The sequence below is a fragment of the Seriola aureovittata genome, chromosome 10 (genome assembly GCF_021018895.1).
Source record: "Seriola aureovittata isolate HTS-2021-v1 ecotype China chromosome 10, ASM2101889v1, whole genome shotgun sequence".
In the NCBI taxonomy this organism is placed as follows: Eukaryota; Metazoa; Chordata; class Actinopteri; order Carangiformes; family Carangidae; genus Seriola; species Seriola aureovittata.
The window spans coordinates 9,541,147-9,553,312 of record NC_079373.1 but is presented as its reverse complement, the minus strand read 5'-3'; the positions used below and the strand labels follow the sequence as shown (position 1 = coordinate 9,553,312).

Sequence of the window (12,166 nt, the reverse complement as noted above, 5' to 3'; positions counted from 1 at the left end):
AACACTGGATCCTGTTGCTCATATAAGGTATATTTCAGTTTTAATGAGAACTTCTGGAGCCTTTGTCAGTAAATGGAGAATATACTGTATTGGGGAACTGCGTATATGAAGGTCCAGACTGACTATACTTGTAAAGGAAGTCTCACATGCAGCTCTCTTTGTCTATCATGTACAAAATCATCCTGTGTGTGTACTGTACGTTCTGTCTTTTCACACATAAAATGTATTATTATTATCTCATACAATGCTAAGGAATCACACTGTTTCACACCAACATAAACAGGTATCAGTTCACCCAGTTCATAAAATGACATGTTTTCTCACCTGCCCTTTGTGCTCTGAAGATATACAGATAGTTCAGGGTTTTACTTGCCTATATTTTATATATGCAGCTCTGAGAATTCTGCTGCGCTCCAATACAAAGGAGGTGAATAGAATTTGTGCTGCTGACAACATCGAAAATTACATCCAACAGAAACCTCTCTTTGCAGATACAGTGTCCTTGTTGCTCTGGATAATCCACAGAACAAGCTGTCAACAGTTCTCTCAGAGGTTAGGGGGTATTGCTTGCGCAGAAAGTAGTTTCACTGAAAATTATTCATAGTTCTGTGGATTGTCCAGAGTGACGGGAACACTGTTTGTGGAAGGACGTGTTGTTGTTTTTTAGTTTTACTTTAAGCGCCGCCAACAAAATTCAGTTCACTACCATTGTGTTGGGTTGGAAGCAGAAATCTCAGAGACAGATACAGAGATAGAAACAAGGGCAAATAAAACCAAAACTATCTGTACATACACCTACTGGTGAAAAAAAAAAGATTTTCCATAACATGGGTGAACTGGCGCTTTAAGACAATCACGGGTTACAAAACCAGGAATGCTTTTCCATTTAATCAGTAAAGTTTATCTTATCTTTTAATGCAGGACCAGCAGTTTGCATACATATGTGTATTTGGTGTGAGTGTGCTCAGAGAGACAGAGATGTAGAGATGTAAAGAGAGAAAAAAGGGCTAATCAGACAGACTACCTGTTGACCACCGGCCTCTCCCTTATCTGTATGGTGCTGAGCTCCTGGTTGTTTGTGCTAGGCAGGCTGAAGCTGCTCTTCTTCCTGTGGCGTCGAGAGCAGCACGAGCCGAGGCCGTGCGGAGACGAGGACAGCGAGGAGGAGCGGGACCCCGACTTGTTCACTGTAGAGATCTCCATGCAGTTGGCCTGAAACGTCTGCTCGTCCACAAATTCATGATTCTGCAGAGGAAGACGGTGGAAAAATTGGGATTCAATATTGCTCATGAATCACTCAATTACATCGATGATTGGCTCCGCTAAATAATGAGTAAAGATGTTTCACAGTAAAGACTAAACAGACTGAACAAAATCCACAGCAAAATTGTTTAATAATTGGAAAATGAATCATCAAGGGAATAGAAATATATTGGCCCAGATGTCCATATTAACTGCCATCTGTGAAAACATTCACAACTGTTATCCCTGTGACAAATTAGCATGACTTGAAGGTCAGGCTCCGAGTATGTTTCAGACTGTGCCAGGAGGTGGCAGAGTGACACCACGCAGAATCTGGTGCCATCGTCCTGAATCATGCCTCCTCTCTTATAGCTTCCCTCTGCCACTTGTTCTCCACTCTCTGCCATCTGTAATGCACACCATGAGAGGCCCGATGTACACATGTGCGCATCCATATGAATGGGGTGAAGCCTTAATGGAGATATTCCCAGATGACAGGCAAGTCTTTTACAGGGGGGAGGATGATCTGTGAGGAGGAACTCTGATTTACTGCCTGTCCATGTTTCTGTACGGGGTTTAGAGCTGCAAGTGTAAAACTCACGTCACCGCCAAGCATTAAAAGAGGCTCTTACATCTCTAAATTATAGATAGTGTAAAATGAAGTAGGCTGGTTTGAATGGAAGGAATAATGTTACTGGCTGGCAGAGTCATGTTATCTTTAGCATGTTGCTGGCGAGGGGACTCAACATTTCCCAGCCCCATTTACTGCTATTTTTAACTCATGTTGCATTTGAAATAGACTCTACAGTTTGTGCATGGATGAAAAAAAACCTACTTTGTTTCTATTTGCAACGCACTGGAACAAGCAGGCACCACCGACGATACAGCGCAGACTGCAGGAGTGACGCAATTTTACATAAAAGGAACTATTTTTTACAGCGAGCTATTTTAAACTGTGTAAAGTCTGTTACCAAGATAGTAAAACTAAAAGATGCCAAAGTGATTGTGTGTTTTCCAGTGGACACAGCTTTTGAGTTTGAGGGAAATAAAAGGGATTTTACCGTGGTTTTCTCCAGGCAGTGCAGCAGGTGATGATGCTGGCTCTCAAAAGGAGGGCTGGCGGCCTTCCCCACCAGGGCCTGTCCTGCCTCCTTGGAGGCCTTGGAACACACAAAAGTGAGAAAAAAAAACAGTGTAGATGAGCAAGCTCAGACTCTGTGAGTCTCAGGCAACAGCTAGGAGCTAGGAGCTCTGTGATGTAGTGGAGAGTACGCAAAGCACTGAGAGTTGAGATGCTGATCTGTAGCACGGCAGCCAATCTACTGAGAACCTAGTGAGATGGGGATGTTTTTAGAGAGGCATAGAGACAGTGGCTGATTACAACATGTTTCACTGATAGACTTGGTTTTGCCATTCTCTCGCTGATTTGGTGAGAAGGACCAGAAAAGTCAAATTAGAACTGAACTCATTTCAGTGCAACAGCAGTGGCACACCTAGACACAGATCGAACACACTACACCAAACACAGCACAGATTCTGAACCACAACCACACTACAGACTTTGATGAAGCTCTGCACGGCTCTGGGATGGAAGGATGTTGTGTTAGTCTGCACTACAACCTGGATGCTCTAGAAATAACACACAAAACACACGGCAGATCAAAAACAGAGTTTAGAGGAGATTGCAGGCTGAGCAGACAGCCTCCATAGGCGACCTACTGTCCAGGAAGCCTTTGGTTCCCTCCTTCCCCTCCAAACCCTGTTGAACAGACATGCACAGCTTGGTCATGTGTCAGTGTGACTGTAATGGCTGTGTACTCCACCAGAAGGCAAGTGTGCCTGCCTGGCCCTCCTGCTGTATGGACAGAGAGAGAGAGAGAGAGTGTGTCGACGAAGCATGTCAATGCTGCAGCGGAGAGGTGCAATGTAAGAGAGAGGACGATCACACTGAAGCACTGGAATGACAGCAGCCCCTGTGTTACAGCATGAGAAGCCCCCCCACCCGCCCCCTCCCCCGTGTGTGGTGGCATGGCCCCCCGAGCAGAGCGGCATGCAAGCATCAGCGAGGCCCCGGTCAGTCAGCCCCCAAGCCGCTGCTTGGCCCCGTTACCTCCTCCAGTGAGTCGATCAGGAGCCCATTTTGTTTGTAGCGCATATAGGCATTAGTGCCTCGAATCTTCGCAGCGCGGATTCTAGCAAGCCGAGTTTTCTGTTTGAACAAACAGACCTCTGTTTTAGCCTCTGACGCTTTGTCTGTCACACTAATTGGCTCTGTCTCCCTCTGGCAGCCACAGTATTTAGTAGGGAGAGGCTACGCTTAAATCTATGATTAGGAAATTCTGCCTTAGCAAACACTTTTAGAAAGAAATGCACATATTGCTATTGAAAAGCTGCTGACACAAAACTCTGAAGATCATTTGTTCAGTCATTGTCATTTCCCCTCTTATTTCTCTCTCCCACTGAAATATACTCAAGCAACTTTAGCCCGCCCAATACACACATACAGTACACAGAAGCACAATACAAGATTAATATTCTGGGAGATAACATTTGCCCTGTCATTGTTATGTGTGGAGAAGACAGAGACAGAGGAAAGAGGCAGATAGGAGAAAAAAATAAAGAGAGATAGGGAGAGAAAGGAAGAGAGAGAGGCAGAGGGAGGGGCAGTACCCTCTGGGCTCGTCGCTTCTCCGCCCGCTGGCTTTGGTGGTAGATACGGCTGAAGTTTGACACTATGACAGGGACAGGCAAGGCAATGACCAGCACCCCACTCAGAGAGCATATGGACCCAAACACCTTCCCCACGATAGTTTTTGGCACCATGTCACCATACCTGAAACACAGACAACAGACGACAGTGAGCACACAGGGTAGAAAAACAATACCAAAAAAAAAAAAGAATTCCTTTCAAAGAATCCGCCCTGGACGCTTGTTTTGTCATGTTGTTGTGTGTTTAATGTTATTTTTAATCGTCTTGAAATAGTTACAGTGACCTTGGATTATTTCACTACTTCAAATAAGAAGTCACACATTTGAAGTGAGTGAGCAATAAATAGGACTTTTCTGAAGTCTCTGCTTCCTGGCCTACTTTCTACATGCCACTGTGATGCTCCTCTTTTAAAACCCCCGTTTCATATATAATTACACACCTGCTGGCACCGGCTAATGCTTTCACGTCGTGACCAAACGTGCTACACATCCCCTGTGACCTCTGTTAGCCAAACAGCTTGTGGAAGATACAGGGAGTAGTATCACATGGAGTGAAAGCTAAAGGGGGAAGGGAACAGCATGATGCCAAACCCTGGAGAGATCGCTCGAGTCTGTGGGCCTCAGAAACAGCCTCTTGTGTGTTTTGTTCTTCTTCCCACATCATAATGGGCCTTGAATATTGAATGTAGATAGACGGTGAAACCACATTAAAACGATTCCTGTTCAAGATAAGAGAGAAAAAAACGTCTGTTTGGAAATGGTGCACAACACTGTTCCACAAGCGTGTCGTTTTTCAACATCATACAAATGTTGGACAGGATACATTCAGCACGAACAGATTAATGGTTGTATATATGTCAGATGGGACTGAATGATTCCCATTCACGAGATTAATGTGTCTGTCTTCTCTCAGGCACTCAGACCTGTCTATGCTCAAGGTAAAACTGAAATCAAACTGTCTTCATGATCTCACTTTCTTTACATTAGCAGACACCTCCAGTGCCACTTAGCAGCCATTACAACCAAAACTAACAAGCTGAACATTTACATTTAACCACAAACTCAGTGATATTCGGTTGCCACACAGAGAGGTAGTTTTCATTCAATATCATACAAATATATTAAAAAAAAAAACATAAGGCAGCAAGTCCTGATTTCTCCAAGGCAATTATTAGGAACAAGGCTGCAAATTAGACACACAAATCATTCCAACATAACCTACATGTTCATGAACACCCCTCTGCCTGTTATACCACAGGCAGCACTGTTTAGGAAACAGTGCGAATAAATGATTCAGAGAGTGAATGTTTTCCTTGTCTTCCAAACATCCCTCCATGTGCTGCAGAGGACCAGCAGTACACAGGATTGCAGGTGGGTGAGATGAATGATCGGGACCCTAATGCGCAAATGACCTGAGAAGACCATTACCTCCTGAGAGTAAGATGAATGCAGGTAGGAAAGGACATCAGCATTGCTCAGTGGCTGTGACAGCAGCGCGTCTCTCAAGTGAGGCAGGGTAATGTGAATGTATCGCTACACGGGAGGTTGACTATTTCATAAATGAAGTTGTCTAATGCCCACGGCCGTCTGCTTGAGTCATTAGCCTCAGGTTTCCATCACGTTGGGCCCAACAGCCTGGGCTTTTACAGAGCTTGGGCGGAAAGATGTAAAAGTGGACATTTTAATATCACGCTTGATGAGACCTCATGTACAACAGTTTGCTTTCAAGTTGAGTGATCTAACACAGATGTCATTAGTTTAACAGTTCATTACAGGTCAAGTCATTTTCCTTTGTAATCACTGACGGAGCCTGACAGCAGGTGTCAATTATAGATTCTGGATGTGCTGTTGAAAGCCTATAATGCCATTAATGTGACTGCTCACATGTGTTTTATTCCAATGGGACGAGTGGCAGAGATGCTGCTGGATGTGAAAATAAGTGTGAACAGTGAACTGTGGAATACAATGCATTGCAGTTCTTTCGGCGAGCCTCGTCTTTTGAAAGCAAAGCATAGTAGTGAGCAGGTGAAAAAAAAAAGAAAGGAGCTAGCGCACTCTGGAGAGAAGCACTAACAGTGATGGATTGTTCATAAGGGGGAAGCTGAGATACACAAAGCTCTGCCTCCTGGATGATGGCAGAGGTAGGAATTAACGGCAGCGAGAGATTAAAGTAATGTTCCTGCTTTGTTCTTGTTGTCTCCGACTACCAGGTGCCCACGTTTGCTACCCCGAGTTGACATGGGTGAAACACAAAGATGGATAGCCAGATCCTTATCCACCCTGCAGAGGAGGAAGAGGGGTGTCGGAATGACTGAGTATCAATTCCCCAGTTCCACCCACCTGAAACCATACTGTGCTCGCAGTCGCACCGCTCTTAAAAACAGCGCATCCTGTAGAATTGTCCTACAGCGAGATGACAGCATTGCAGATGAAGCCCAGCGCAGTGAGAGAGAGTGAAACTGGGGGGTTCGCCTCAGACGTTGTAGGAGAAATGTCAGACTAAAAGGAATATTTGAATTCCAGAACCGGGGGATGAATGTCCCCGCCCGGCTCGGATAATAGACCAATCAAACATTCATGAGTCCCTGTATCAACCTGTGTGGCAGAGTTTGTGCGGCTGACCTTAAAAGTGGTGCGGTATTCCATCAGGGGGTGCTCTGAGACAGATTTCTATACATGACCTCACTGCCTCACAGCGAGTGGCGACACCCTGAAACATGGACACGCCTGAGACACACACACACACACACACACACACACACACACACACACACAGACACAGGCGGTCACTAAGAATATGTGTGTGTGTGTGTGTGTGTGCGTGTGTGTGTGCGTGTGTGTGTGTGTGTGTGTGAAAAGACCTTTAATTTGACATCTACTTTAACCAATCCCCCTTTCTAAAAAACAATCTTGTTCCTTGATTGTCTTCCAGAACCCTGTGTCTGAAATCTGACTGCCATCTGGTTAGTGGGAAGCGAGAAAAAAAAAAAAAAAAAAAACATATCTGGATGACTTTACAAACACGTCATTTGTTTATTTTCTCTTCTCAGAGAGAGGGCACGTCTCTCTGAGAGTCCAAATCAAACAGAATGAAATGAAAAGCTTTTCAAGTAAAATGAGCCTAAATTGTAAAAGTCAGACCTTTTCTAGTCATTTGAGCTGCTGCGTCTACTGCACACAAATCAACCAACCTGTTGACGTGTGTGGCTGTTGGCAGGAGAAATGCAATACTGAGGTACAAACCTCCCTTAAGTGAGCACAGGCTCAAGTTTCTGATATAATCATAGAGGTCTAAAGTGAGTCCTGCTATCCCACCAACTCACATGCCAGCGGAGAGCATCGCCAACAGCTTAGCAGTGCTGACAATTAGGATCCAAGAAGGATTGTGGCAGATCTTCCAGCTGAGAGGGCTTTGTCAACAGCGTTAAAATCCAATCATCCACTGGCACCTCGGTCATGGTACTTCCAGCTTTCTCTTCCCGGGCTCTACTGTTAAACTAGCTCGCCTCCTGCAGACGTGACTGTAGTAAAGTGCATTGATAAAAGCAAAGGGAAAGACTGATGCTCAAATGGCATCACAGTATTCAATCCCACTGATGTGAGCGATCAAGGTCAAGGTGTTCAAATAAAGAAAAATCATGTGATGAAGAAACCAAAGCTGCCAGGCAGGAGGGTGCCATCCTATTAAATCCGTCATGGTAAAGACATTAAATCGCACTTTGATCTACTCTTCTTTGATATTTCAATGAGAAGCAATGGAATGAAACTAATTTGATTAATACATTAAGGGTTTTGACTCGTCAGCTGATTAGAATCAAGATGAATTAAGCACACGGTCCTATCTCATGCACCATCCATCCACCACGTGTTGTTTCATGGTGATAATTACTGAGGGGCCTGCAATCTGATAATCTGAATCTCAAATTAATTTCAATCTCACCTTCTTCCCTGAGATTGGTTTAACTTTGCATCCCACTCAGCATTTGTCTCTTTATTATCTGCAAGCAGGGGAAATCGCTCAGAGACATATCCAATGGACTCAGTGGTATCTGTTGTGTGTGTTGAGTCAGAGGGAACTTACTATGAGTCGCTCTTTGAGATGCTAAAACAAGACATTCATTTGAAGAAGCACTTTATCGAGAAAAAATGTCAAGGTCAACCATTTTTAGTTTGGCACAGCATTAGCATTTTTTATCATTTCAAAAAGATGAGATTGGTAAATTCCAAACATGCTCTCTGCATCAAGTACCCTCAGCTGGTCTTTGATAATTCTGTGAATGCATGATTTTCTGTTTGACCTTCACCAAACATCCCGTCGCACACCAAGCTCACTATCAGCGCTTCCTGAGGTAATTCACTCATCCGGTTTCACAGCTCAATGGCTTCTACAGCAAGCCCTCCAAACCTGTGAGCAAAAAACCTGTCAACTATCCTGAAACTCTGATGCTGTCACTGACTGTACCAATCAAAAGTTGATAATGACACAGAGAGGCATTAAAACTGTGCAGGGACACCAGAACAGTGGCAAGGTCGGGAAGTTTGAGATACTGTATCAGAAGAGGCGACATCTCGGGGGCGAATGTAATGTGAAATGCACAGCCGCTGCAGACTATCAAAGATTGTCAGAGTGGACACAACATTAAAATCTTATCTAGGGACTTGACATAGAAGCGATGAGGCCTTTCACTGACCAACCGAGAAAGGCTCCATTTTTACAAGCCATGACAAGGAGCAAATGGAGCAACGCTCCTCGACAATATGGTTCTCTGTACCTTCTCCACAAGGCTGAAAGAACACAATATTCATCTTTGCTGACAGTTAAATAATAGATGTACCACAAAAATGTAATTTTCCTTCTGAACTCAATCATGCTTGTACAACTATGAATTTAGAATCTCCAGAAAATGGATTATACCGGCTGCATGTCATGGAGGGATACTAACATGAGTGACAAGATGATGTAAATTTTCTCAGGTTTTATTTGTGAAAACCGCAAGATTTATAGAGTGCTGTGGGAGAGGTCTTGAGGGTGGTTATGTCATATTAAGAGCCCTCATAAAAAATTTAGTTCATAAAAACAAGAAAGGGAAGGCTATATGATCGTTCTTTCCTGTGCCAATAGGCATCATGAATCTGGCCAGCGAGAGCGAAAAGAGAAATGCAGCAAACAGAGATTGCTGCATTTACAGATAAACAAGGGTGACGCTTGCTGAATAAAGGAAAACACTCTCTGGTGTACCATATGTTTTTATAATTGATGAACCAAATGTAAATCTGTTTTGTGTTTTGGTCAGCATGTTCAAATATTAACTAAATTCTGTATTTATCCATCTCCATCATAAAACAAAGCAAATACATGTTTTTTATAATGCCAGAGAGAGTGGTGACTTACACCCTGCAGAGAGGAATTTTTCAATTCAGTGGCACAGCTACAGGATGTACCACTGCAATGCAATCCTCAGGGAGGAACACCACAAGGTTTCAGAATCAGAAGCACAATAAGTGAACATGATCTCCAACATGATCCCTAAACACCACGTATCATTCCTGATGTTCTGCACTGCATCTCTGGCTACAGGCCGGGAGCACAACATCCAAAACGCTGCCTCTCCTGGGTTTGGACACCAAAGACTGATGGGATTAAGAGTGTGTGGGCTGATAGCACTCTGCTCTGATGCTATCCCTCAGATATACATCATTATAGAGGGGGGAATCCCACAGGCGCTGGGATTAGCCCACTAGATTTTCACTGCAGGTGATAAGGGAGAGAAGGAGAGGCTGGCACAACTACACAACATAATGGGGAGATGGGAAAGCAGAGATAGCAGGGAGCCAGTGGACCGCACTGCCTGGTGTAATGCGTGTGGTAGGAAAAACAGAGCGCTTGAGTATGAGTAACTGCGAACAATAGCTACAGGGAAGGACAACTTTGAGATAGGTGAAAAACATCGCCGACTCGGTGGGCAACAACGCTCAGACTACATTGTTCTGATTGGATGTTGAAATGCAGTTAAATACAGTGTGGAGCAGATGTGAGAGATCTTTTTCTTTTTTTTTCTCCATGCTCTCTGCAATCCAACTGAGATCCCGTCTCTGCAGATTTGTGAAAGGCATAAAGCTGAAGGTTTGCATGTGAAGTTCAAGGAAACAGCCGTGGCATGCATGACTACATGCCAGTCAGTGTTAATACTTTGTAAATGAAGACTTTGTGGTGCAGCAGTGTCAATGTGGCTTTGATCTCGCAGCTGAACGTTCACCCAGGAATCTCAGGAGCTACACACAGCCAATAAAGGCCAGTGAAATTCCTCTCATTTAGCTATGCAGACAGAGATAAACCATATAGAATAATCCCCCACGTATAGCCCTGGCAAAGGCACCTCAGCTCTCTCTCTCTCTCGCTCACATATCAAACATGTATTCCCTCAGCCCTCCAAATCCCAGCTTAACCCTCACCCTGTGAAACCAGGCGGCTAGTTATCATCGCGGCTTTGACATTAGCATGCACGCCCTCTCTCATTTGGGAGATCTTCTTAAGAGTCAGGGATGATAAAAAGCTTTCCTCTCTACCGCTCTTCCATTCCTGACTTTGACTCACCCTTCCTCTGCCTGGACCTGCCTGCCTCTAACTATGAGCTGGAGATGAAACGCTTCATTCTCTTTCTTTTTCTCCTCCTTTTCTATTATCATGCAGTGCTAGCACAGCCCTGCTTGACATTTTTCTTTTCTTCTGCTCTTCTCCACTCGCTCAGTCTACACCTGCTGACACTTGAGAAACAACTGCTGTCCTATGCAAAAAAGTACTCCCATTTCACTGCTATTATATGCCAAGTCACCTCTCCTCCAGCTCCTCGTCGTCACGATTATGACCAAATTCCTCGTGGCAGTTTCTTTTAATTACTCGATGAATGGCTCTTCTGTATTCATCGAAGTTTTAGGAGGGTTAAGTGTCCACATGGACCCATAAAATACAAACATACAAATGTGAGAATAATACTTTCTGTGTGTCAGAGGGAGGTCTGGATGATGCAAGTCTTCCATCAGGACATGATGAAACCAGTGTAAACTGACTCAAACAGTGCTCAAAGTCTAATTTGTCATCCCATGTTTAGATTGCCCATTCTCCTTACATTACTTCAGAAAGCCAGGGGCTAAAAATATATTCCCATAACGTCAGTATAATACTTTGATAATGCAATTACACTCCTTCGTGGCTGAATGGGGAGGGCAAAGGAACATGAAAGAGGGGTAGGAAGCACGAAGGGGCGCCAGAGCTATGGATTATGAGAGAACGTGATAATGAAATGAAATCATCAGACACTCAAGCGATTATGCTAATGAACTCATTCCGTATTCATCATAGGTTAATCGGCATGCGGGGGAGAGAGTGGTGGCATTTTTTTGAACACCAAAAGCTTTGATCGAGCAGGCAGCGAATTACCTCACCTCTGCCATGTGACGACCTGAGGTGGGGTTAAAGGTGAAAACGCTAAAATTTATTGATGAGCAATTACGAAAAAAAATTAAGAGTAGTAGCCTAAAATCAGGAATAGCATTAGTAATGGCCGTGTTAATTGAATTAATTGTACTTTTTTATGTATTTGTCTGTAAAATTCCAGTCTCTGAATTACAAAAAATGCACTTGAAATAGTTGTGACAGATGAAAATCAGCATGATAGTCCAAACTGCCCTCTAACTGAAACACACTGTATGCTAATTGTCACTTAGTATTGACCAGATGAGATTTCAAAGTGACCCCTGTGACCTTTGTTGTGTGGTCAGGTGATTGAGACGAGCACGAACGTGAAAGGCCTCTCAGATTAGTGCCTCTGTGTTGGAAAGGGGAACTGGTCCAGGAGCCTCATCACACTGACAGCAGATTAGTGCTCCACGGCGCCAGAGCAGACGGTGCAAGATTAACTTTGATGTGCGATTCCACACAGAGCAGCCGCTGGATATCAGTTCCCTCCACCAAATGGCCCCTTAACTCTGAGTTTGCAGTGTGAGCATTCATGAGCTGCAGTATCTGAAAATCTGATTTTTAATGGCAGAGAACAGCGTCGCCAGACTTTGGTCTCAGTGATTTAATCTGAATATTGAAGTTTTATCCAATAGCCCATTAAGGCCTTGGTTTATATATTATTTTCAGTATCGATTAATCTATTCATTGCTTTTTTGATTAAGGGGAACTCCACCAATTTTACACATGAAGATCAGT

At 43.9% G+C, this 12,166-nt stretch overlaps 1 protein-coding gene across 3 annotated transcripts in view; it reads right to left on the bottom strand.

Moving 5' to 3' along the window:
• The window catches only part of LOC130176128 (potassium voltage-gated channel subfamily D member 2-like), a 32,754-nt gene that overhangs the window by 1,740 nt on the left and 18,848 nt on the right, over window positions 1-12,166 (bottom strand). For 2 of the 3 annotated variants that reach the window (XM_056387044.1, XM_056387043.1), the window contains exons 3-6: window positions 3,913-4,075; window positions 3,353-3,451; window positions 2,304-2,402; window positions 1,025-1,245 (exon numbers count right to left, since the gene is read on the bottom strand). In XM_056387044.1, coding sequence (XP_056243019.1) covers window positions 1,025-1,245; window positions 2,304-2,402; window positions 3,353-3,451; window positions 3,913-4,075 — 582 coding nt within the window. The remainder of the gene's footprint in view (window positions 1-1,024; window positions 1,246-2,303; window positions 2,403-3,352; window positions 3,452-3,912; window positions 4,076-12,166) is intronic. The other variant, XM_056387045.1, reaches the window with a different exon arrangement.